The 27,317-nt window shown below is 40.2% G+C and overlaps 1 protein-coding gene and 1 long non-coding RNA gene across 3 annotated transcripts in view; one reads left to right on the top strand and one right to left on the bottom strand.

The window, feature by feature from the left end:
- LOC128914648 (uncharacterized) overlaps positions 1-27,317 on the bottom strand; it is a 129,591-nt gene that overhangs the window by 12,029 nt on the left and 90,245 nt on the right. The gene's annotated exons all lie outside the window — the stretch shown is intronic.
- ALDH1A2 (aldehyde dehydrogenase 1 family member A2) overlaps positions 1-27,317 on the top strand; it is a 65,891-nt gene that overhangs the window by 22,875 nt on the left and 15,699 nt on the right. For both annotated transcript variants that reach the window (XM_054213925.1, XM_054213924.1), the window contains 6 exons: positions 10,384-10,488; positions 10,688-10,828; positions 12,455-12,584; positions 18,012-18,073; positions 20,809-20,937; positions 21,070-21,183. In XM_054213925.1, coding sequence (XP_054069900.1) covers positions 10,754-10,828; positions 12,455-12,584; positions 18,012-18,073; positions 20,809-20,937; positions 21,070-21,183 — 510 coding nt within the window. In that variant the 5' untranslated portion in view covers positions 10,384-10,488; positions 10,688-10,753. The remainder of the gene's footprint in view (positions 1-10,383; positions 10,489-10,687; positions 10,829-12,454; positions 12,585-18,011; positions 18,074-20,808; positions 20,938-21,069; positions 21,184-27,317) is intronic.

Below are 27,317 nucleotides of genomic sequence, written 5' to 3'. Positions count from 1 at the left end.
TGCTCACTTGGGTCTAATATAGAGTTAGCACTTTGCAGGTCAGTGGCTCTGCTATTTGTCTCTGACCTAACAGATCTGGAGTTCTTCACATCAAAACCAAGTCTTGCTGAGCTGAGATCAAACGTGTTAAGGTAAGGATCTTGCCAGTGATTTATCGTGCCAGGGAGGGGTGATCAGGCCATAAGGGGCCACTGCAAATGAAGTTGACATTCCAGCAATTTCTCATGTGTAGTTATAAGGTAATTTTCTCAGACGGAGCTTTTAAGTCAAAATAAATTTGCCCATTGTATTTTTCTGTGTTGCCTGTAGTGTTTGAAATCCTAGTAGGAGTATTTATTTATGCAGCATCGCTAATTTCTAAGTAAGAACTTGTTCTTTGCTGATGAACATTTAAAATGGCAGTTACCTACAAGTGATGATCTGCTAGATTCTTTTAAATGGCAGAACATGTTTCCCATGCACAAATAAATGGACCACGCTGTTTTACATCACGCATAATGAGCACACAAGATTTGCAATGCACAAAGGATGCAAAACACAGGAAAACTGCACAGTCTAATACTAGTCTTGTTTGTACAAACCCCTCCTCACTCCCACCGTTTCAAATGAGTGCTTGTGGAAGGGTTTCCAGGATCAAGTTCTTAATAGGCACAACTTCATTAAAGCCCAGAGAAAGCCCAACAATTGATTCTGTAAACAAATACTCCCTCCTCTCACCTCCTGATTTAATGGATTTTTAGGAATCTTTCATTATTTAATTTTTAAGTTGCAGTAAGTGACATCAAGGATCATACTCCACAAAAACCACTGCCATCCTTACCCAAATCATGACTTTTCTTTGTTATTAGTGGAAATGTAGAGCATACTTAATTTTTTAGTCATCCTGGCTTCAGAAACAGTATTTTATGATGCAGTGCTAAGCAAGAGAGTGAATGTTCTTCTCCAGCAATTAGAGAGCTCCACAAGTGAAAGGATAAGTAAAGCCTTAGGAGCTTGGTTTCTTAGGAATACATGAAATATTACCTGAGCTATGGGAAAGCGTTATTGCTGCTGTATTGTGCTACTAACAGCAGATAAATTCTTCATTAACTGAAAAAAAAAAAAAGCAGAAATTACTTTGAGGAAGCCTTTATGTGCTGTAAGTAAAGTTTCTTCCCACAGGTTTAATAAGGCAGCCAAAAGGAATAAAATGTTTGTGGTGGGTATAGTTCAACAGAAAACACAATCTAAGTTTCTTCTCTTTAGATTAATTTTCTTGAGCAACCAGGCGCAAAATAATCCCTTTAACGAGACTGAATTGGAATAACGGACGCTATATCAGCATGTGGCACAGTGAGAAACTAAAATAGAAAAAAGTATCATCACAGTTTGGCAGCCTGGGTTTTGTGCAGGAAATACCTGGGGGGGGAGGAAAGTAAGCATGCTACTGCATGTTGTTAAGACTTATTTAATCTTCTTAACTAATTGCTCAAACTTCCTAATTCAAAATCATACAAACAAAAACGTTTAGATAAGCTGGGAGTTTTTTCAAATGGGTGCCCCCTACAGCTTAGAAAATAAACATGACAGGTTTGCCCTGTCTGATGTGCTGCCATTTGCAAAAGAACAGACCCAGCCCCCAGAAAGACAGAAGACTAATTAAGACAGGAAGACAGGCAGGTCAAACATTTGGTGTGAGGGATTTGGGACATAGGGGAGAAAAAAATCATGTTACATTCCACTTTCACAGCAGACTGACAGGAGGCTTCAAGCCCTTTCTCCGATTCCATTTGCTGCCCAGAGAACCTGGATTCCCCCAGTTTCTCCTCCTGGTCACACCCATTCCCTAGAGTGCCGTTCCCCAGACCCATGCTGTGAGCTGCCTCAGCCGGGGACTCACCACATCTACCTTTAAGCACCCAAACAACAGCCACTGGAGAGACCATCCCTTACAGGGGGTGACTGAGGTGGCGGGTACTGCCCGCAGGGAGTGCTTCTGCCTCTCCTCCCACCCCACGGGGACTGGAAAGAGCCTGAGCTTCTGCAGTAGGTGCCACCATTGGGTGCTAGCTCACATGAATCCTCCTCCAGCTTATGTCTGCCACGCTGAAGTCTGACTTCATTTATACAGGCTGAAATGTCACTGAGACCTTGATGTATTCACCTATTTTAAATACTTGGCTTCTGCTCCAAAGTCCAGTAATGTCAAGGACTGTTTTTGGTTTCAGTAAGCTTGGCTCAGGCCTTGCTACTTGGAAGTTACATCCAGAGAGGCTGAACACTCTGGCCTTCCCATCCAGACATGTACCCTTGGCACAGGACTCGGGTTGCGTAAACATTATTCTACTAGATTTTGACATACTGCTGCGCTGACAGCGAAACCAGAGCAGCCCCATTCACTTTTTGTGCATTTTCTTTTTGATTACACTTTTTTAATCTTCCTGCTGTAGTATGTTTGTAAATATTTCAAATTCGCCAACCCTCTCAGTACACTCTGAAGTTTGGACTTGAGATTCGTTGAGTGAACCTTCACACTTGAGTGTCTGAAGAAAACCCCTGTTTATGGCAGTCTGTGTCTAAAAGCCATGACATTATCCTGCTGGCTCTGAGGTCCAAATGACTTTAACCCCTCCTGCCCAAACACCCCAAAACACACACTGCTTTAAAAAAGAGCTCTTCTTCCTTTTAATTTTTTTTTATTTTGGGGGGGGGGGGGTGTGAGATAAGGAGAGGGAAGGCGGCAGGACAACCCAGCAGTGAAGAAGAAGAAAAATAAAAATCAAAATGTTCTAGTTTTCTCTGGCCCTCAAGGCTCTAGAGCAGGTGTCAAGTTTTCAGTGAAACAGTTTTGTCTCCCAGCACAAACATCCCTCTGGAGACTGTTGCCATTGCTTCCTCTTCATCAACTGGGGCCTGATTCAGCTCCCACTGAAACCAGTTGGGTTTTTCCTTTTATTTTACTGTGGGTGGGATTGTACCTCTAGTGTTTGAAAACCAGCGATGAATTAAATTTAGTGCAATGTTCAGTGTTTCTCGTGTACAGTTCACTGTTACTACTCTTTAAACAATTACAGTTCCTCCACAGTTGAAAGTCATCTCACTACAAGAACCCAAATCTGGGTAACTTCTGCAGGACTAATGTTACTCTCTGATAACTATAATGACCAACATGATAACCGGTTCTGTTTGTATGCTCAAGCCAGCCTGCCTTGACTTCAGTCGGTGTGTCATTTGAAAGCGATGCAGCCACCGGCACTGCCCAAGGAAAGGCTCCATTGTGGATTGCCTTCAGCAGCGGATGCTGCACTGAGCCTGCTTGGGGAGGTTGGCCTCGAAGTCTGGGGCCCATTACTCATGATTTGCAAACTGCCAGCAAGGACCAGCGACTCTTGCTGTTCACCTGACCAATCCCCTTCTTCAAAATAAAATAAAAGGACACTGCTGATCAATTGCTGGCTAGTCAGCAGTCAGTCTGCTGGCGTTGACTTTTGCTTTCCTGCTGCCTACTTATAAACCAGGTTGTTGCGGATCCCGTAGCCAGCTGTTGGGTTTTCAGTCACTCCCAGGAGTGCACCGCAACACGCTCTGCCTAGAATGGGAGAGATTTATTCTATCAAGACAGCCATAAAAGTGAAGGAAAACAAAGCTTGAGAAAATAAACAAGCTGCACCTCTGATGGGCAATTCCTTCTACTTCATTCCCTTGCAATTGTACTAATCGTTAGGACTCTTGAAATGTTTCCAAAGGAGAGGAAATGAAGTTGCTGAGATAGGAAAGGATATGAAATTTCCTGACCAGACTGAGGCACAGGTGCCCAGTATTTGTGATGTTATGCAGTATTTACCAAGGGAAATGCTACTGCTGGATTTTTTGCATGCCTCTAAAATTGCTGTATGTTGCCCCCCCCACAAAAAAAAGGTGCCATTATGTATTTCTTAATGCCTGCAGCTATGAGAAGATGCTAAGGGCTGAACAGCTGTGATTCTTTTATAAAGTACTTTTTGGCATCCGATGCCCCCTCCCCCATCCTTGCAGACTTCACGTCAAAGGCTCTCTAAGGAGAAAGTCACATATGAAAAAAAGATCTTTGATGGAATGAAACTATAACCAGCTACTAAATCAATTGAGTTAGGAAATTCCCATTCCTTCCTCCATTCATCCAGAACCATATCTCCTGTGGGAAGCCATTATTATTTGGATGTTAAAATCCTCTTCCTGTACCAAAAAAACATTTCTGGAGCTGCAACAGCACAAAAACATTGTTTATTAAATCCATGGGAAAATAATTCCACCTCCAAAGAGCTGAATGCTAGGCCACTGTCTGTCCACTGGCCAAAGTTCTTACTTATACAGCTGGGGAGCCTGAAGAAAATGCCTGATGACATCATCACTAAGCAATAGCGAATTAAGAATGTAGATCATCATTTCACTCGCACATCATTTGAGAACATTTTCAAGAAAGGAAATGAAAAGTTACATTGTTGCCACCTGTGTTGATTACGCTTATGAATTAAAGGAGCCCAAATTACTTTTTTTCTTTATGTTTTCAGGGAAGGCAATACAAAAAAGAGAGGCAGTGAGCATGCAGGACTCCCCCGTGAATTTAAAAATCGGTTCCATTTTCCAAATCCAGGGCTAGTCCCTGGGCGAACATCAGAATGACTCTGTAGTGCCATGAAACCAAATCTCATTCAACTAAGAGCTGCAAAGGAGGTATTAGTTCTGTGCTGCATTTTAATTAATTATATTTATATACACCCCCACAAAGATAGTTGTTGTGTACTTCCTCAGTGGTAAATAGTGACGAAAACACAAGATCCTACCCATTTTCTCCCTGCTCTAAATTTTGCTGCTACTGCATTGCAGATGAGATTGTTCAGCCTGGTTTGTACACATCCCTTTCTCATTGAATACTTACCACTCCAATTACCTGCATGGTTTGAAATGAACATTAAGTTGCTAATTATTAGTAAGCCAACTGGGACAGATGGCTACTTAAACAAGATATTGTAGTTGTTTATTTGCAAAGCTTAATTTGCTTCACTTTATGCTAAAAACATTTACTCTTGGCTTGATTTCAACACTGACGAGCATCCAAAAATACTACTGAACTCAGTGCATAATGCTCTTGAAACGCAGGTCTTACGCAAAATGCAATATATAATTTCCTTCCGACTACATGTCAGCAGAGTCTCAAAGTAACTTCACTTTTTACATGGTAACTTTGAATTTTACTTTTTCTTTGTTTACCTTTTTTTTGTTTGATATGGTATCACAAAGGCTCGGAAGAGTTATGTGGATGTAGGATGGGTCAGGGTGCTTCCTTGATTAGTCCTATGGAACTCTGTCAACAGAGGCTGTATGTAATTTACCATGGGCAGAATTTGAACCTCGAAAACATGTGGTGGCACCATTATCTTGCAACTGTCCATCAAAAGTTCCATCAGAACATGTGTGTGTGAGGGACTTTATTCCCAGTACAAGGAGGGATGTGCCTGTTCTTTTAGGGAAACGCCATGCCGCCTTCATCTTTCACTTGGAAAGGAACAGAAATTATCAAGAGACCTTTACGATGGGATCTCATGAGAATGATGACACTTCAAGGGCACATTCACAGGGGCAACTGGGAGCTTCTGACCGCACCTATTACACTGTAATGCCTGTCTGAAACGTCCCCATCCCACGCACACGCACACCTCACCCACCCGCTCCCTCGGCTGCTGCCTTGTGGTGCATGTTGCCTTGGGGGGCATTGCTGGGGAACAAATAGGATTTAGTTTCCTCCTTAGACCATTGTACATCAACTACAGGCAGACCCCGCACTTACAGGAGGCATTGTCTGTTTTGCCAGTTGGGTTTGTTCTTGGCCAAATCACTGAACTGACAGGGACACCTAAGTAAAAGGGAAAGGTTTGCCGTTTCTCTTCCTGCTCTGACATTACTGCAGTTACTGGCTCTACTGAGAGTAGATGGCAAACTAAATGTTCATGTGTTCCAAAATTTTTCAAGTGTTCCTTTCTTCCCTTTCCATTTTGGCACAGTTTTGTTGAGAGCACGCAACAGGCCAGATTATTTAAGTACTCACAATACCGCATAGCAAATACGTGACATACTATATACTTCTTCTTTTCCTTACTGCAAATCACAAAAGGTAACACTAGGACTCAAACAAAAACAAATTACCTCAGTAACTCCTGGAAAACTCAAGTGGTTAATCAGTTACCTTTTATTTACATATATATGCTTAATGCTGAATTAAGTTGTAAAAACCAAAGGCTGATTTATAGCCCCAGTCAGCCTTAATTAACATTGATTCCAGGGGAATAGTAAATGTGAATAGCCTTCACAATTGAGGTTGAACAATGAACTCACTGGGTGTTGTCCAATTTGTAGCATGATTTACATGGAAGCAAGCCCTTCTTTTTTCTCGGGTTACCCCTTTTTCATCTGGTGTTTAGGATGGGTTATATATAATCCATAGATAGGAACATTTGCTGTCAAATATTCTCCCTGATTTAGAGTTAGCCTTTACCATGGTCACTATAAATAAGGCAGAAAAAAAACCCAATTTGAGGCTTTGCAGGGATTCCTTGTTCTTGCAATGTGTCATCGCTTGTCCATTTCATGGCATTTTTACGAAGTGGCCATAATGAAAGTCAGATTAAATGTACAGGATATATACATTTAATCAACAGCCATTGGAGTCAGTAATGCTGGAAGAGTTATAAAAGCCCCTGTGAATGCAAATTTACTGCAAAAGAATTTGCGTCTTGGTGGTAGGAATATCTGCTGAATGGTACTACCTGACACAGAACACCTAAAACTTTCAAAAGTGAATTATTTAAGTGTAAGGTTTTGCTTGTAAAGCCGCCAGCTGCTGGATTTCAAGACTTGAAACTGTTCCAAAACATGGGACTAGGTACTTTATTTGTGCACTAGAGTAAATACTCTGATTTTACTGCCAATTTAAATGTGCTCAGTTTACAGTAATGAGCTTGTATAGGCAATATCTTGTTTATAGAAAGTGGAACAGGAAGAAACTAACATTAACCATTAACGGTAGCAATTTCTCTTGCCTTCAACTCTAGCTTTATGCCAAATAGATCCTTCCCGTGTACTATCTGAAATATTTGCTATTACCGTTCTTTTTCTAAATCTGTGGGATAAATGGAGCATTCAATAAAACAATACACCTGATAGTTCCAGTTAACTTGAATTGCAACAATCTTTAGTAATTCCAAGGCACTATTTCTTGTTCCTGTGGTGAAACGTATTTTAAGAACAAATATGTGTCCTGTGTACTAGCAAACCTGATGATACGTGTTCATCCCAGCAGAATGTAGTTAACATTTTTAATCTTTTTAAAAAAGAACAGACCACTTCTGTAAGGGAAGCGTACTGAACTGCGGTTGCCTCCGCTTCTCAGGTTCTTGTACTCAACCAAGCTGTTTTATTCTTTCAAGACAGATCACACGAGGAACCTATGTGTTTATGTACATACTGTAACCTTAAACAAACATCCTTACATTTCTTTTGGCCATCTGTTCCTGAAGCTGCAAGCTTTCCTCCCTTCCCCTCCCTCCTCAGCACACCCCCACACACTTTGGGCATGGAGTTAACGCCGCAGAGCTCAATGGAAAGGGTGAGAGGGAAATCCTTCTTCCACACAGGTCACAGATCTCAGAGTTTCTTTGTTTCACTTACAGTCTAAAAAGTGACAATGATACACCGGAGGATTTCAGCTTGTGGTGTTAGTCACTAGAGATCATACTGGTGATTCTTTCATTATCTTATTTTGGCTGAGTTACCTCCAAAATGTCCTGTTGGGAACCAATACTTTGGTTTGCAAAGCAGTGTAATCACTAAGCAGGAAACACCACCCACAGTCTGAGAAGCTGACAGGCCACGGACATGAACAGGTTCAAGAGACAGACATTGTGCAAAGAAAGCGATAGATTGGTAATGGTGCGGTAGGTCCCGGGTTCAGCTACCTCTGAAAACCAAAACAAAAAGGAGGGGAAACTAAAGCAAGGACGGACTCTGAAATGGATGGAAGGGCACACAACAAAGTGGCTGAGGCTAGAGGCACAGGGAAGATGAGGAAACACAACAGAAACACACCCATAAAACAAAAGCACATGTAATTGTTGGTTTCTGTACACAGTTGTTACATCAGTGGGGTCTTCTCCAGGCAGCCACGGGTTCCTTCTGCCCATGTCCTGAGTCAGCTCTGAACCAGAAGCTGTGTCACTGCAGTTAGTGTGGCACTGAGCCTGAGCTAATAAGCCCTGCTGAGAACATGACTTCCATTTGGCTTGGAGAATGAGCAAGATCATGTCTGGTAACAGAAGATGCTATAGATGCATCTTTGCTGTCATATGTAAATATGAGTGTGCACCTTCCTTACTTTCTTTAAAATGCACAGGCACAATGACATCCTCACCATGTTCATTTCTTTTACAGACGCTTTATACCTTTTGGTGTTGCCAATGTTCCTCTTGAGCACTCTGACTGTATTTTCTCCTGGCTGCTTTTTTTGCTAGAATAGTGTTGTTTTTTTTTCCCAACTCAGTTTCTTCTCATCAATTTATGACTAGCTCTCTACTTCTTTCCTTCCTCCCTTACAGATATGTTAGAGCTTTGGTGTTCCTCTTTCCTTAAACACTCCGCATTTTGATGCTGATGCTTTTTTTTGGCCATCAGCCAAGTTGTAAACATTTAAGTTAGAATAAGTTTAAACTATTTAGTTGGCAGGCTGGTGTGGCTATCCTCATTGTACTATTCCAAGCCTAAAAAATCAGCAGCCGATGTAAATAATATCATACTATTATTTGACTAGAAAAGACAGGTATTACATTCCATTCATTTCCACATGAAAAAACATGTAATTTTTTTGTCCTGGTTTTGCCACATCAAACTTTGCTATAAAGAAAACAAACAAAAAAGGAACCAGCAATGTGACACTGTTTAAGCAAAGTCCTTATATATGAACTGTCTTCCATTTTCTCCCTGAGCTCACCTGGCCGACCCAAGCCATGTACAAAAGTAACAGCTTCTTTATGGCATGGCTGTGAGACAGCAGAAAGTGCAAGATGAAAGAGGTAGCAAAGGACTACTCTGGGCAAGTTGTTTTGTGATGTTTCGTCGCCTCACCAGTGGGACAGGTTTTTGTCTCAGCATCTGTGGTGGTTCTGTGAGGAAACTGGACTGATACTGTATTCTTGTTCCGCAGCCATGATAGAAAAAGATAGGTCAGTTTCTACCACCTGAGTATCTCTGGAACTGAGACTCCTGAATCTTTCAAAGGGTCCCTCGGCTTTCTACTCATTCACAGTCGCAGGATCTGTGAGGGGTATGGGGCTTGGCTTTGCTTTACCCAGAGAAAGGTCCCTGTCTCTATAAACACAACCCCTCATGCAAAGAAGGGGGGTGAACATTCCTTCTAGCTAAGGGTGAACTACCTCCAATGAAGTCAGTGGTAAAATTCAATGAGGCCAGAACCACCCCTTAGATGTTTAAACTTGTATTTCAGGGAATACAGTGAAAGCACATTGATACCTGAACTCCAAGGAAACCCTATGGTGCCTGCACTTTTTGAACAAGGAAGTTCTTAGAAAGATTTCAAGGACAGGAAGAGTCTGAATACCTGGAAAACCGTTCACTCAGTCATTTTCCTAGAGTGACTTATTTCATATTTGCTAATAAATAATTGCATCCTGTTCTTGAAAGTCATTCAGTAGAAAATAACTGGCATGTAGACAGCTACCAGTAAAAAATCTACTTTAAATAAACTCATTTGTCATTACCTCTCTCAAGACAGCTGTTGTCAGCACCATTAAAATTCAAATTTGGTTTCCCCATGACAATTAAAATGATGTCAACACTGAGAGAATTTAACAGTTTCCATTGTTCCAAGCAGATAAGCAAGTTAATTCTGTGCTGCAAGCCATCACTGTAGCCATAATCGACTGACTGTGTATTGAAGAACTGTGATGTTTGAGATTATTCAGCCCTGACTGGGTTGTATCAGTCACCAAATGTTTACTTACTGAATTGAATGATTACTCCAAATCCTTGTCTTGTCTCCAGCGGTTTCAAGGCTTTTTCCCTGATACGAGTATTTCTTTTTTTAGTTTATTATTTGTTACAGTTTTTGAACCAAATATGAATGTCAACGAAGTTATTTAGAATTTGATATTACTTCTCTAGTGACACTGCCACAGAATACAGAAAGACATCAGGGGCTGACCCTTAGCCTGAACTCTTGAAAACTGTAATTTTCACAGGCATAAATAAGATTCAGCTCTTTTATATGAGAATCTGCAGCCTTTCCCAGGAGTTTGTCATTATATACATTACTGTTTGTTCATACAGGAAGACTGATGACTTTTCTTCCTTTTCTAGATTTTCATCAATAATGAGTGGCAAAATTCTGAAAGCGGGAGAATATTCCCAGTATATAATCCAGCAACAGGAGAGCAGATCTGTGAGATCCAGGAAGCTGACAAGGTAATGCATCCTGAGAATGGGCAGAAATGTATAAACAGATCGAAGCAACAGGCCCAGAATAGCACTGCTGGGACAGTTATTTATCGCAGTTCCAAACCCCATCATGTTGTACATGTAAGGTTGTACAACAGCAAATTTCATAAGTCTGGTAATGTTAATTGCCTCAGTGCCTTTTGGTTTTTTTCTTCTCTCTTGACAGGTTGATACGGACAAAGCAGTGAGGGCAGCTCGCCTTGCTTTTTCTCTAGGTTCAGTTTGGAGGAGAATGGATGCATCGGAAAGAGGCCATCTTTTGGATAAGCTAGCAGACTTGGTTGAAAGAGACAGGGCAATTCTTGCTGTAAGTGGCACATGAAAATCAACACTCAAATCACCTGTCAGTTTTACATTCTGAGAGCAAATTAGTTCATAAATGTGTTAATATGAATTCTATTTCCAAACTACACTCAGCTGGATGGCTAACATGGCTGACTGTCTACTTAAGACCTGATCCAAAGCTCATAAAAGTCAACAAGAGTCTTCCAGCTGACTCAAATGAGCTTTAAATTGGACATCAGACAAACGAACAGGTATGCGCACACATGTATGCCTGTTACGCACGCTTGTAACTTTCCTAAAATTAAAAAAAAATGAGAAGACTGAGTGAAGGGATTTGTGCTGATATTAATGAAATGGCAGGTGAAATGCCTACTGACACTCCAGTGGTAACATAAATTCTGGGTATTGCACTATTTCGCTCACGTATGAAGCCATCTAAACGGTGGCATTGTTAATGTGGTTTTCCGCATGTCAAGTGCTTTGAACTAAGCTGGTGAACATCTTAATTCCAGCTTTGTCAACACTTAAATCATCTTACCACCAGTGTATACTGTAAAATCGCCACAGGGAGAAGGAAGTGCACAGCAAATCAAGTTTACTCTGCCTGTCATTTGATTTGTATTTCTAGAGCCAAGTTCTTTACTGAATTGCACCGCAGGCAACGCCATTAATTGCTCTTGGGGATATAAGTCAGTGCAGAATTAGGCCTCCATTCTTCTCTATAGAAACTCATTTGATGGTTGGTGTGTTACACACGGGTGTACTTTGCCCATTCTTAACGATTTCTATTAGACAACTATGGAGAATGAGTTAAGCTACTCAACATCTTAGGATATTTTATTGGATTGTTTTTGCTAAATGATCTTAGGAACCCCTAAGAGGATAGCTTATAAGATACTTTTAAAAAGAGGAATATTAACTTAAAAATAAGGACATTAGCTTGTTAATTTATGAGCTTCCCTAGAGGAGAGTTTGTTTATTTGATGGCAATAAATAAACTGGCTGTACAGTATAGATATCTCAGACCTCAGCAGGAGTCTTGGCAGCCACATAGAGAAATTTTTATATTCACATCAATTATATAAAGAGGGATATGTCCATTCTTCTCTTTATGGATTCAGATCATTAATACGGGGTTACAAGGAGCCCCTTCTCAGCTGTTATCATTAACATAACAGAACCTAGTTTGACAGGCATTTTTATCTTGGCTCCTGATGAAAGCAATTTAGCATTTATATATCTGGACCAAACACAGTGGCTGTTAGGTCCAAAATACACACAGGCACATGTACATGCATGTGGATACACACACAAACCCACAAGACAGACAGACACACACACACAAATAAACACACATACCCGCACACGTCCTTAAAATCATAGTCATTCCAGAATACTCCAGAAGGAACCAGATTTTATTTTTTTTAAGGAAAATGGTTTTTATTCACATTTTCAAAAAGAAGTAACACAGGGGATCAGATAGTTGTTCTGAACCTTGTGCATTAAGACTATACTAAGACATAACTTGTTGGTCTTCAGAAAAATCTTTGTCGTGATTTTAAGACAGTGTTAAGACAGTGAATACTTAAGTACAATAGTCTAAAAATGCCACTGTGCTTATATCTCTTAACTTTTTCTTGACGTCTAGACTATGGAATCACTGAACAGTGGCAAACCTTTCTTGCAAGCTTTCTATGTGGATCTTCAGGGAGTCATAAAAACCCTGCGGTATTACGCCGGTTGGGCAGACAAAATCCATGGAACAACCATTCCTGTAGGTAAGGGGGACTAAAGCACAGGTATGCACCTAAACCTTCTCATGGCCAAATGGCTTAATAGACTACAGCTACGTGAAAGGTAGAAGAGAACCTTGTTTTGCTCTTACAGTGTGTAGTATGTTGCTGAAGCAGATGTTGAAAAGTCAGCAAGTAGATGGCCTGCTTTTGTTCTGCCCTACACGCACATCCAAGAGAGGGTTTTGTTTCTTTCGCATGTGTCCATCTCAGAGGGAGACAGCTCAATACCTACGTTTAAGTATTGTTACACCTATAAAAATGGATGCAGTATAAGCCTGAAAAATACCTTGGAACACATGAAAATAGCGTTAGCTGTCTGCTTAAGAAACAGTATGCTTATGTATGTATCTCGTTTATATATGTCTTCTTACTGCCTATGCAAATCATTTTACTTAGTCCTAACACTAGGTCCAAATTCATTTATACTTTGAGAGAGTTTGTAATGTTACTATAGAGAACTGTACATATGTATCAGATACATTTTGTTATTTATGCTTCTTCAAATTATTCAGTGGGATGAGTTTTATATTGTATCTATGAGATAAATCTTTATGGGCACTAATAAATTAGTTATTCTGCTCTTATTTTTTGCTAAAGAGATAAGAAAATTAAAAATCCTTACCATTATTTTTATTTAACAAGTCTCTTCCTCCTGCCCCTCCCTGCCAGCTGTTTAACAAATACAGGCTGCATTTTCTGTTGCGAACATATTCATTTACAGTCTGGAATAGATGTACCAACTGCTATAATTATGCAAAATGGCAAATGGTAGAAGAGAATGATTTTATGCAGGTGCAGTCATTAAGACAAATGTTCTCATCTTTTACCTGCATAAAATAAATCTTTGGAAAAACAGCAAGGAAAACCAACATTTATTCTATGGATTCTTTGTGGCTTCCTGGTGCACACTGTTCATTGCACATGCATGTTTATTACATTTCACTGAAGGAGACCAGGAAGGCACACTCACAGGTAAACAAATTTTGCTGTTGCCCATCTATTTCCATAAAATTACATTCCGATCGCTGCAGTACAGTAGCTTGCCTCCGTGCACAAAACTGCCAAAGTTAGGTGAGCAGATAAATTGAAAACACAGCCCCAAAATTTTCATGAGGAAAACAGATCATGTAACTCTTATTGTGCCATGTTACTCGTCACGGCGTTTCAGCTTATTAAAATTGCAGGGTGTACTGACTGATGTTTATCATCACTAGTATACTTTCACCAAAGAAATGACAATATTAATATTTCAGGTGTATACACTCCTGTAAACACTCTTGAAGATTTCCACAGTCATTTGGGCTGAGATTCATAAATCCTGATTTTGCTGCTTGCACTTCAAATTTAAACATGCAAAAGTGCAGAGCACACCATAAATTCATATATTCAGCAAATTTCCTGTTCCCTAATCCCTTTCTCCCTGGTGAGTGAATGCCTCCTTCTCACTCATTAGCCCCGCAGGTACACAGAATAATTTAGGTCAGGCACCAAAAGGCATTGCCAGGTTAAGGAGAATAAATATTCTCTGCTTATTCTTGTCCTCAAGTAGTGTATCAGATGAAAACCCTGGTTTTTTCAGTGAGGTGGGCTACACTGTGGGAGAGGAAGGCACATTTTCAGCAGGCTTTCCAAATGCAAACTTTTGTGCTAACACACAGTTATCAGTAGTGCAGAATTGTAAGTCCATTCACAGATTTTCAGGGTATCAATTAGTTCTTCCTCTTGGTTTAACGCTCCTCTCCATTCCTCTAGTTTCACACCATAAATTTGTCATTCTCATAAAGCTATTTTAGAGCAAGGCCAGTGTTAAACAACGGTGCTCTTTACATTCACTTACCATCAGCTCATCAACCGAAATCAAAGACAAAAAACCAAAATAAAACCCCTATTAAATCTCAATCTCTTTCTGTTCAGTGTGCTAATAAATAGACAAATAGAACAGTGCATTTTGCAGTCACATTCCTTTTGGTCCCAGAGCTGCTAAAACCTTCAGGCTGCCCTTTGCTTGCTCCCACACGTAAAGACTTGATGATTTAAATTAAAACAGAAAGAGGCTAGACTAGAAACTGTTAAACTAATACACTGAATGCAAGCAAAAATGTATCTTTGAATCAATATATGATATGATAGGATACCGCTTAAAGAACCAGCTCGGCTCTCCTCACCCACTTGTTTGCTGTGTCCTGCTACATGAGGCACTTGACCGTATTATGATTGTTATGCGAATATCTGGGACAGAGACTCCTGATGGAAATCTGTGCAAACACATCTGTGGAAGGTATTGCTGTCCCAAAGTGAGATCCCTGGATAAATGGGGCTTGCTTTCTGGTTAAAAAATAAAAAAAACTTTGGGCCAGGTGCTAAGCAGCTGCAAATTGATCTGGCTCTACTAATATCAGCGAGGACTGAAGAATGCCAGTTTATATCAGCTAAGAATATTAAAAAAAACTTTTAAGACAAATTTTTAGATTGGATGGGGGATCAGACTGCCAGACCCCTCTCAGGCAATGTTCTTCTGGCTGCCAGCTAGTAGAAGGGTAAAAGTAACAATCATCAGCAACAGCACCTTAGAATAAATGTCATTAGCATGACTTGTATAAACTAATCTAAAATTCTAACATGTTTTAGAAGTCTCCTATTTAATTTCTGAGCACAGAGGAGCATTCTGTGCTCACTGTTCAGAAAAAAAAAATCACTTCATCAATCTTGAGTTATTTTGCCATGGTAACAGCTTGTTTTACATTATGGACAAAGTGGTTCTTAGATACATCTTTGGCCTGTCCAGAGGCATCTGAAGCTTCTGAATACCTTCAAGTCACATACGTTCACAAAGATATTGTTAGAAAGCAACCTCAAAAATCCCATCTTAACAGTAAGTCTGTGGATGATGAACTTTGGAAGTAGGTGTCAAAAAGGGCAGCTGTCAAGTCTAATGGAGGAAAGCAGCGCAAGCAACTCCGCATGGGAGGTATTGCTCTACAGAAAGAACGTTCTGCCTACGTTCAGTAGAGTTAACCACCATTTGTCTGACTTGGCAAGCAGGTTCAGGTTATCTATAACTTTATGTTATGAAGCACGCAGACATGTGGCAATGATTATGCAGTGACAATCTAAAGTCAGACACTGCTAACGTAACTGTGTTACTGTTATGTTGTCACCATCCTTCTGGCTGAGAATCCACCTCTCACAGTATTACCAAGTACAAGCTGGTATTTTTAGCTGACTCCTCTATGTGTCTCTTGAGCACTTAGACAGTTTTGCCTGTATATAATTCTCTGTATTTTGACTCCTACTTTACTTCTGTCTGGTTTGATTATTCTTCCTACGGGCTGTGAGCCACTGCTAGCATCTGTGAAAGATAACCTAGAAAATCAAACTGATCATCCCAATTTGTGAAACAAATATTCTCATCTCCACTAGGAAGTTGATAAGCATCTAGAGATCAAAATGGTGCAATGACATTTTGTCAATGCAAAGCAAACTGACTGATCAACTATTTTCTTCCCGCTTTTCCTAATGTGAATCTCTCCCTCCCTGCTGTATTTCCCCTGTTCTGTCCCTTGTTCTTGGTTGCAGACTATTGGTACCTTTCTCATAATTACTCTGTAGCTGGCCCCCAGCTGATGTATTAGCTACTCTAGCTCAGGTTTCTACTGACCAAATCCTGTAAAGTAGATGTACAGAAATAAGCAGACCTGAAAATAAGTTATTTTCATTCAAATTCTAGTTGAAGTCTTTACTTAAACCCAAGAAGCTTTATGGATTAACCCATTTATTGTTGCCAGATGTATAGTACAGGACATTGCAGCACATTCCCAAAATGTACTCTCCGTTGTGAATTTGATCTAAATTCAGAGGTGGTTTGAGCCTGGGCTAGTTCATACAGCTACAAGACTCAATTTAGATACAAAAGTGCTGTAAATCTACTTTGCACTGATGCAGGCCAAGCACACTAACAAAGCTGATGGTTAGACAATACCTTAACCGGTCCTCACACAGAGCAGGTCATTTTCCTGCTCTTTATCAATTGGGAAGAAACCTACACCGTTATCACAGCATGTATGACCTCAGCATGTCCTCCCAGACCACCGGCAAGTGCTGAAGCAGCAACAACCGTGCAGCTTTGTGAAAGAGCATGAACTCCATCGGCCCCCGTGACAGTCACTTATACCAGCTGTGCAAAGTGAGCCAGCAGAGGGGCCGGCCGCGCTGAGCTGGCCAGGCCACGGGAAAAGTTCCCACAGACCACAGGCCTGGCCCCAAATCACAGATCTGTTTATTTCACGACCTGACTCAGGCTGCCCTGAACTCAACAGTGTGTTAGTTAAGGACTGCAGATCCAGCGTAGCACTCACTTTAATTAATGATACCTCTCACCCCTGGAGCTTTTCGACATTTTTGTTCATCAGGACCTTAAAAATAATTAAGATCAAAGAGTTAATTAAGTAATTCCCTTTAGCCTCATACCATCCACACCTGCCGTTTGTGAACATGCAGTCTGCTTTTCCTGCATCTTTGTTGTTACGATCATTTTAGTCCCTATTCTTATTTCTTGACTCAACTGACTCGACTGTCAAAAGTCGAGTGAGAAAAGCCCATCATTTCCAAGTTTCCAGTGACTTGGTCCCTTCATTTATTTATTCAAACCAAACCATTCACAAACCAAAAGGTTGGTGAAAACTTTTCTTATTCTCTGGTGTCTTGTTTTCTAGTCGCATCCAACTTTTCCCTGTCAACTTAAATTGACTGCCTATTTAGCTTGAGGCCATTTCTGATACAGGGCTCGTTCTGCAAGTCAGCTATCAGAGCATGACTATATGATGACTCCCGTATTCTCCTTAGTGTTGTCCTCTGCAGTAAGTTATGCTCAATTGCACATCAGTCACAGGCTTCCTCTTCATTCCACATCTACAGATTGTGGTAAATCATTCTATTACTTCAAACTGCCTGTGTCTTCAATGGAAGATGAGTGAGATGTACGTTACTCTATTATCGCACATCTCCTTGTAAATATACCTTTATATTGCCGTGTTCCAGTCATGCCTTTCAGGAAATTGCCTTTGTGACTCTTCCTTCATTTCTCTCACCCTGAAATCAGGTGAGGCCAGTAAGTGGCTTCCTTGCTACTGCCCTGTTTTTCTGTGGTACAGCTTGTCCTCTTTCCCAAGGAACAAAGCAGGTTACTTTCTGCTGAGATGCCTGCTTCCTTTGTTCTACAGAAAGAACAATTGGGTTGCTCCTGAACCTAGGTTTCCCATGCTGGCTCATGAAAAAACATTTCCATGACTTCTTTATTTCTTTTACTGCCATCAAAGGCTGATCCTTAGAGCTTTTCCCCCCCTCTATTTTTTTTTTTTTGTTCTGCCAAGTCAAACTGCACTTGAGAGTAACCATGCTCATCTGTTTCAGATGGAGATTATTTTACGTTTACAAGACATGAACCCATCGGAGTGTGTGGACAGATCATCCCTGTGAGTATCTCTACTAGCGCTTTGTATTTATTTTCATTTGAACCAGCTCTCTTTAAAGACACATAAAACATGGTCCTCAGCTATGTGTGTTTTCCATTACGAAAAAAGCTGAGCTCATATTGTTGACATATCTTTAACAGTCTCCCTGCAAATGCTTATTTGAACATGCTAATAGGGTTTAGGCTCTGTTATTAGGAGTTAAGTTCTCAAGTCATAGAATTCTCATGATTAAAACAAGCAAAGCAAAACACAGTGCTAATATGCTGTCAGTGGTTATGGATGTTCACACAACTTATGGAAAATTGATGCTTTGCTGTGGTAGTCTTTTTATTTAGTTAGTTTTTACTGCGATTTAACAGGCTCCTCAGTTCCTGGGAGAATGTGATGCGTTTTAATTCCATTCTTTCCTGCTATTTCTTTTACAAGGCCGGAGGAGAAAAGGAAACTCCAGGAGACATATCATTACAATTAACATTGTGTAGCTAATAAAAGACATGAAATGTTTGTTTTATTTGTTATGAGAGAGAAACACAGTATTTCATCAAATCTAATACTCCCCCTACACCCCAATATACATCCTTAATATACTGTTGCTGAATACTGCATGGGAATTCCACTGCAAAGCTAACCTTTTCAGAAGAACCAGTTAACAGGCTTTGGCAGAAATTTCAATGGGAGGCTCACATATAGCTATTAAAATATTGTATGGAAGCTTTTTTCCTTGAGAAAGCACTGGGGAACTAATCAGGACATTCTCTGAAATTTTTGTTGATGTTTTTTATTTTATTCATGTTGACCACAAAACCACTGAACAGCAACATGCAGCAATTCCATTAAAAGAGGAGCAGCCAGAAAAGAATACTTTAACAATGTTAAACCCTATTTTCCTATTTATACTTGCTGTTATTTCACGTCTTTGTTAAGGGGTGGCTATTGTGTTTGGCACTCTGTAGAAACTCAGAGAAACATGCAAACAACTCAGAGAGTCTGTGGCTACACCCGTCCTGCAAACACCTACACATTCTCCTAACTTGACTCGTAAGTGGTCCCTACGAATGAATGATTCCGCAGCTCTGTCACCATTCTTCAGCCAAGCACATGGATAAGCATTTGGGAAATGATAACCCCAAAGCTGCTGGACATCTCTTAGGCTTGTCTCATTGAGCTTGACTAACAGATCTGTTGAAGAAGTTTGAAGTTTAGCTACAGGCTGAAGATCATGCCAAAAGCGGGATTTATTTAGGTTAGAATTGTAAAACTCTTTGTTCCAGGTACCTGGACATCTACCACAGTTATTCATTCTTCCACCAGGTTTGTCCTCCAAAACTTCAACATGGCTGTCACATGCATCTATTCTAACGCTCTGCTAATCTGTTACATATTTCCTCCACAGCTACCAGTCACAGAGTACAGCCCCTGGGCCGCTGCATGCACTTAGCCATTACACTAGCAAATATGTTATTACAAAAATAAAATTAAACAGCAAGCCTACCACTAAACTCCTCATCCTCTTTCACATCCTAGCTTCCATCACAACATGTGCTCTTTGGCAGCTCTGTAGCGTAAACAAGGCTATATACTACCCTATAAAACTCGGCAGAGCTCTCCTTGCCATACCATGAGAAGTGCAGGCTGTCAGCACACTGTTGGCCCTATAGCTCCCCTCCCAGGTTTATATACTGGAGATGGAATTAAAACATCACTTTGTCTCCAGAGTTTATAAACAACTGAAGGAGTAAAAAATTGGGTGTTCGGTGAAGGAAAGACAGTTGTGTATTTTTTCAAGCTAGCCAGGGGCTGGAGAGATGTCCATGAGAGTGGCAGCTGATATGCATCAGGCAATAATATGTTCTGGCCGGTGGCTGACTCTTTGTGACTGATATTTTCTATTTTCTTTCCAAAGGAGATTATTATATGCATTTATAAGAGTGATTGTGCAAATGCAGTTATTTTATTACTCTGGCATTTCCACTGAAATCGGCGGGTCTAGCCACTTAACCTGTTAGTATAAGGCCTTGATGCAGAAAGGCTCGTTACTCTTATCTTTATCCACAACGTGGTTTTGCATCAAACTAATATAATTCACTACATCTGCTGCTGCAGTTAAATGAAGTTGAAATTAATGACGATATAAAATTTCATATCAGCAAAGAGTGTTTCTCAACTCGGTTTTTCTTTTAACGTCTTCCATATAAATTGCTCAGTAAGAAGTTTTCAAGAAAATGAAATGCTTTGACCGAGCATTGACTTTTATGGGTTTTTTTATTGTAATCCCGTCAATTAAAGATGATATAATTTTAAGCACAAATTTTATATCTTAAGATTTATTCAGGGATAGGAAATTTACATCCAGAAATGCTTCAGCATGAACAAACCGTTCTTTCCAAATGCATCAGAAGCAAGAATTATTTGTCATGGGGGAATTAAAAGTGCCAATTGCAAAACAGCAAATGAAATAAAAAAATTGTGACTAAAAAAATTAACAGATAACAGGAGATTCTTTTATGAAGACTGCAGGCGGGGGCTGTATTTCTTTGAACAGGAGAGAAAGAACTAAAAGGTCACTGTTGTCGCTTTCTTAATGGCAGTAATTAAAAAAAAATCCTTGCTTTGTGCTGGGAAAGATTTATGTTGAGGATCAGCCTGAGAAATAAGTGAGGTAGCAGCTTGACATCTTGAAAACAAAACACCACTGCAATATTTTTCCATCTATCAACTTTTATTTTTTCCTACAGTGGAACTTCCCCCTGCTGATGTTTGCATGGAAGATTGCTCCAGCTCTGTGCTGTGGCAATACAGTAGTTATTAAACCAGCAGAACAAACACCACTCAGCGCTCTCTATATGGGAGCCCTCATCAAGGAGGTAAGAATAATTGACAGGAATAATGTCTCTGTCTCTCCTTGTAGGGAAGGAACTACCAGCACATGCCTGGTTTAACGTGCTCTGTCAGTTTTCATAAATTATGCTTCACTTCATTCATTCCTATTTTGACAGGCTGGCTTTCCACCAGGAGTTATCAATATTTTGCCAGGATTTGGTCCAATTGTTGGTGCGGCCATAGCATCTCATGTTGGCATTGATAAAATTGCCTTTACTGGATCCACTGAGGTAAGAGGATTCACGGATATGTTACTGTAAAATGTGAGTAAATACTTAGGAAGATGGTATTAAGTCCTTGTGCTGCATTCCTCACTGTCGCCGAGTAAAACAGCTACATGTAAATAACAGTGGTCTGTCCTTCCCAGCTAAACTTGCGTACCGCAGTACTTGCAAAGCAGAAATGGCTCCCTTCCTCCAGCCCCTGCTGTGCTCGGCACCTCAGCACAGGAGATACGCCTGGAAAAATATTGCTGGGATTTCCTGTGGGCTTATGAGGATGTGAATCACATGCAAGTAGGCAGAACATCCCGTGTATATCACAGCACACATAAACGCTGCTTTAGCATCCATAATTTGTGTATCTTGGCATACTTGGGGAAAAGGGGAGAGGAAGGGGGCAAATTGGGGCAAATGTACTTCAACTTTGATGCCACATTCAAGTATATTGAGGATGAGGAGGAGGAGGTCTAAAAAGGAAGGAGTGCAGAGAGAAAAGGAGATTGTCCAAGGTATCTGTTCGCAAAATGATGGAAAGAAGCTGGCCAGAAGATGAAGGGAGTCAGTTGTCTCCTGGATGCCAAATGTCTTGCTATGAGTCTATGATGCAGATGTTACAGAGGAGGTATGGTCTGAAGACGAAGGCTGTAATCTACAGAAGGAGTACCAAATCCCTCAAAACTCAGATCGTGCCTTGCTCTCAAATATGTGCAAAGCCGGCTGTTATCAGGGTTGGGGTGGGGATGATAGAGGTACTCCAGACTGAAGTCACAGGAGAAGGGGCCTTATCTCATCGCCTGAAGGCAGACAGAAAGGAATCTCAGTGGGAGTTGCAGGGCTAGTTATATTTAGAGAGTGCTAAACCCAGCCCTTTTCAATTCAAAATCTGACAAACTATTGTATGGAGGGAGCTAAACCTCAGGGAACCAGTCTCTCTCTGATATGTTTGACTCCCACTCGTGGGAGTCACTCCCACTTTATGCATCCCAGGGATACTGCTCTTCACAGTGAGTCAATTTGTTTTTGATTTGAGTTGATAAATTCACTGACCAAGCAGCCCTACTAGACATGCGTGGGTATCTCCCTGGTGGGCCCAGGGATTGCAGAGACCAGCTCAATTATTTCAAATAAATTATCCTTGTGGAATTAGCCTGTAATCGAGTTTGGAAGTCACAATACACAAGCCTAAATTACCAGTAAAATGTAGCTGCAGTCATACGCTAAATTTGCACACACAGAGTTGTTTTGCAATTACTATATGCCTGTACATGAATTTTTTATGGCTATTTTAGATTATAACATACACAGGTTACGTTCTCAGTCAATGGCAACATCAGATTTCAGATTATTCTGTGGAATTACTCTAGTCATTACATCTCCCATGACCAATTTATATTAGCATCCTGGAATACTGAAAACCTTAATATGAGCTGATTACCCCCCATAAATTAAGTTGGAACAATTGTTTTCATAAAGATATGTGGTCTCTGTTTAAGATAAATATTCTGTTATACAGGATGTTGCACTGTTTGGAGGAGGAAAAATACAGATGGGTTAGGTTTCAAAGTTGTCTTTTGTAGCCAAAATAAATTTTTATTGTAGTTCCAGACAGCTTTAGTTTTAATAGGCGTTTAAACTCAAAAGCTGTGGGTTTTATACTAACTCAGTGCCTACCTTTAAAAGCCTTACTAATAGGAAGTGAAAAGCATTACAGAGATGAAAAAGCAATTCTCTAAGAACCTAAAGCAAGAACAGATGGAACGTTTTAATGCAGAGTTAGTGTAAACTATTCCATATTGTTTCTGATTTCCTGTAACACTGAATTTTTGTAACAGCAAGTCAACATTGTAACATTTTAAACACAATGCCGTGATACCAGCTGTACTATAGAGTCTCTGACTCCTACAAAAGAGATCTCAATTTCTAATGAAATAATAATAATGGAAATATTTTGTCTCTTTGGTCTTGTCTGGGGCATGTCAACTATACACTCCAGTGATGTGGATGTCTGATAGCCATCAGATATATAAATGCCACAATACTAATTTCCATTCCCCCATTTTATCCAGGTGCTAGTTAAGGCAGTTAATACTTTCAACTTGAGCAAGTTAATGGCAAAACCTATCAGTACAAAAGCAGAGATCTTCAAGTTTAGATGTCTGAAGCACAGGTTTTTCTCAAGTTTTCACCATTACTTTCTTTAGGAAGAAAATATAAATTCTTTACCTTTGAAGTATATGCTTCTGGCTAATGAAAACTCACCATTTGCCTGTAAAAATCACAAACCCCAAGCTATTATTATCTATTTCCTGCAAAGTTTTTTTAAAGGCAGAAAACAGGCTGTTCTTCCTACAAAAAATTTAATGCTAATGTTTTCCAAAATTTGTAGAATCCAATCCATACGAATATGAGCCCAAAGGCCAAGTTCATGACCTTAACTCAACAAAGCCTGACATAGCCACACCAAAGATCCATCCAGCCTAGCACCTTATCTTGCAACATGACCAGGAACAGATGCTTACAGAAGAGAGCATGTGCAGAGTGATCCTTTCCTTGCTGCAGCCTCACTACTTCTGGTAATTTAAGAGCTTCAACAATTTAAAGACTTCCTGAGTCCAAAGGTGGACAATTGTATTTGATAGCATCCAATGGCTTTGTTGTCCGTGCTTTAGTCCAGTCCCTCTGGAAACTCCTGACTATTGGTGAGGCCTCAAGCCCATGCCTATGTAACAACAACACATAAATGACTTCTAGTTTATGATACTGATTTCTAATTTATTATGCTGGTCCAGTTTGCACTCTCTATTTCTTTTTCATTTCTTCGATTCTCTAGTGCTTTGAAAATTGCTTTAAGTAACAATATTTACTTTTCACACACTCCTCCCAAATAATATGTGAAAAATCATAAAGACATCTTTTTCTGTGGTACTATCACTGTTTGATTCCGCTTCTCTCCCTCTTTCCTTCTGACCTCTCCTTTTATGGGTTAGCTCATGCACATTAAAAGAGTATTCTGCCAACACTTTCATCCCTTAGCCTGATTCTTATGAAACACCCTGCCATGGATCACCTCTTTTCCTGGTCCCCTAGTGCATGGCTCTCAAAACTCTTCCCTCTACAGCTCACCTGGAAGGATTCTGCAGACACCCGGCAGGCTATGAATTTCACTTTGACAACTGCCACGCTGAAAGAAAGAAAATCATACCGAGTAGGAAAGCAAGCCAAAAAATATTGTGCCTTCTTAGATTCCAGCAGCTTTCTTGGCTTCTCTGCTTGCTTTGGTTCATGCTCATCAGCAGCTTGTTTGATATGGGCATTTTAACAAAAGTGTTTATTTTTACTGTGTTGTTTTTAGTGAACCAGGGCTAATCCATGATCCTCCTTAATTACGGCAATCTCCTCTCAAGCTTCACTGACACATTTTTTCCTCATTTTACACAATCAGATGAAACTTAAACTGCCAAAACCAATCTTTCTTCCAGCCAATCTGACCATGTCAACACTGCTCCTATCCCTTTCTTACCTTCCCTTGAAAGCCAAAAATCAATTTAAATATCTCATTACGTCTTACTGTATTTCTCCTTGATCTTTCGCGTCGCTAGCTGTAGGGGGAAACTCTCACTCACCAGGACCTTGGGGGTGGTTCTGTAAAGCTCAGCTACCTCCCACATTATCCCAGTTGTTCACTATACATGCCTTTCCACTTTACTCTGCCCCTCTCTGCTTTAGCTTCTTCAGTGTTCCATGTATTCCTGTTTACTTGAGTTCCTTTTAAAAAATTACTTGCAACAATTTAATTAAAATAAAACTCAGTCGTTTATATTTTCTGAGCTTAAGAACAGATCTAAATTCAGGATGTCTGGCTTACCCATTTGTCTGCTGTTGGGCTGCAGAGATCAGAAGTACAGGAGAGGTTGTACAAGTCTCTTCTCTTCCCCACTTAAATAAATAGTGGACCTTATTTATTTCCAAGACAAATGCTGCTGAGGGGACAATTTTTACACATATCAGAAATGCAGAGAGGTTCTTCTTATTACCTTCTTATTTTATGAAAGAAGTTTTGCTAAGTAGCAAAGGTGAGAGACCTTCAAATAGCAGAAAAAAGCAGCCATCAGAAGTTGCTTTACTCTTCATTCGCCTTTATTTCTACTCAAGTCTGTGAATTCAGTTACAGACTTTGCAAATACAGCCACTTTGACTGCTCTGAGCTGTTGGGCCATGTATGTATATGTGTGCTCCATTTGAACAGGATCTGAGTATCCTGAAGTTTCTAGCGCACGTGGAATAGTTGGGTGCAGTGTGTTCTGGGTTTAAGATTAGAGATGATTATGAAGAGCAAGAAGTTATGCATTTAAAAACATGTGCGTTTAAAGCACTGGCTGGATTAAAAATTGTATTTTGCTTGTTGCAAAAGTTTAACGAGTTCTAATAACTTCTGTTCAAAAACAAGTTTGTTACCTCCAAATCAGAGTGGCTTACAACTCTCTCCAGTTGTTAAATGCTTTCAAGATGAGAATTATAGATAGCACACAAAATACTTGAAGCCCTGGCCAACAAGAAATGTAGCCTAAGTGGCTGCTTTCCACTTTGTTCAAACTATGTCCCATTAAAATGCAGACAGATTAAAGATAGGATTCAGGGCTGTGTTCATGAAGTTCTGTAGAGTAACCCAAATAAATATCCAACAAATTGGTTTGGATGCCTGTGTAAACAAAAGGTCTATAAACAACTGCAATAAACCCCAGCAAAAGAGTCTGCATTTTGCTTGGCAGAATGTTTTCTTTATGCACTTAGATTAACAAACCATGATCTCATCATTAGTCAACAAGATACTAGAGAGACCATCAAAGCAAACTACAGGAGAGTCGAGATTGATTCATGCCAAACAAATGTTTGTAGCTAACAGCTGTATTACCACTGATTCTAATTTACTCAGCAGGATTCTCCTTTCATTTCCGAAGTGAGATGAATGTCACAATGCATGATGTAGACAGAACGTCTACCTACTGCATGAGCAATGAGTTGTGTCAGCTCTCCTGGACCACACAATCTCTTGCTGAGTTTGGATACCATGAAGAATTACATCCTGGCATTTTCTACTTTGGCAACAAGAATCCTAAAGATGATTTGACCTGTTCTGAGAAGTCTGTTAGCTTACCATGCCACACACATGCCCTGTTCAAAAGAAGGAGGATTTAGGGAGGCTACATTATCATTCATTCCCGCTTCTGCTAAATCAGATCTTGGACAGCTTGTGCCTCCTGAATGAAAGGTAGCTGTATCCCTTTTCCTTCCTTAGTGTTTTTGGTAGCATTCAGGGAGCTGTCTTTGGACAACTGTTGTGCCTCTTTGCCTATAAAAGACAAATATCAAAAGGATTCGCCTTCTTAAAACTGAAACAAATAGGCTGGTGTATCAGCCCCGTCAAAAGTTAACAGGAGTTTAGACACAGACTTCCATGGGGCCAGGATTTAACCTAAGGAACAAATAAGCCATTTCTAGCTTAGGATTCTCTCTGGGAATTTTGTTTGGGATTGCCTTTTTACTTGTGCTGCACTATTCACTATTCTCTATTCAGGGCTGCTCCTCACACAGGGCATTGCACAGTCAAATAAAGCTGCTCTTCTTCGTGTCAATATTTCAAAATTCATTTGTCTTCACTAGAGACATGCCCTGAACATGCCATGCAGTCCTAAAATGTTTCTCCGAAAGTTTTTGCATACAATCTGGAATTTTAAAAAAATCAGACGGACTAAGTAAGCAGCAGCATGGGTTTGAAGGTTTTGCCAAAACACTGACATCCAGTGCCACAACAGCTGAGGAGAGAAAACTGCAATTCCAGAAAACATAGAAAAAAAAACATAGAATTTTTCTGTCTGATCATACCATCTCCCCTAAATTTACAGAATATCTCTCAATATTCTCCCAATATCCCAAGAATGGTATAATAGCAATGATGGGCAGCCCAGTTACTTAAAATGCCTAAGTAACTGAAGATGTATGTCTCCTCTGTCAATTTTTGCACTGTTCATGGAGTCTTTTAATCTAGGTAGCTTCCTGTGCAGTCTGACCTTCACAGTCTTGTCTGTGGCAGTGAGCAAGAAAATTACCTGCCATTCAGCCAGACTGAGGTTCCCCTATGTTCA

Source organism: Rissa tridactyla, chromosome 9 (genome assembly GCF_028500815.1).
Source record: "Rissa tridactyla isolate bRisTri1 chromosome 9, bRisTri1.patW.cur.20221130, whole genome shotgun sequence".
Taxonomy (NCBI): Eukaryota; Metazoa; Chordata; class Aves; order Charadriiformes; family Laridae; genus Rissa; species Rissa tridactyla.
This window is presented reverse-complemented; position numbering and strand designations above follow the sequence as displayed.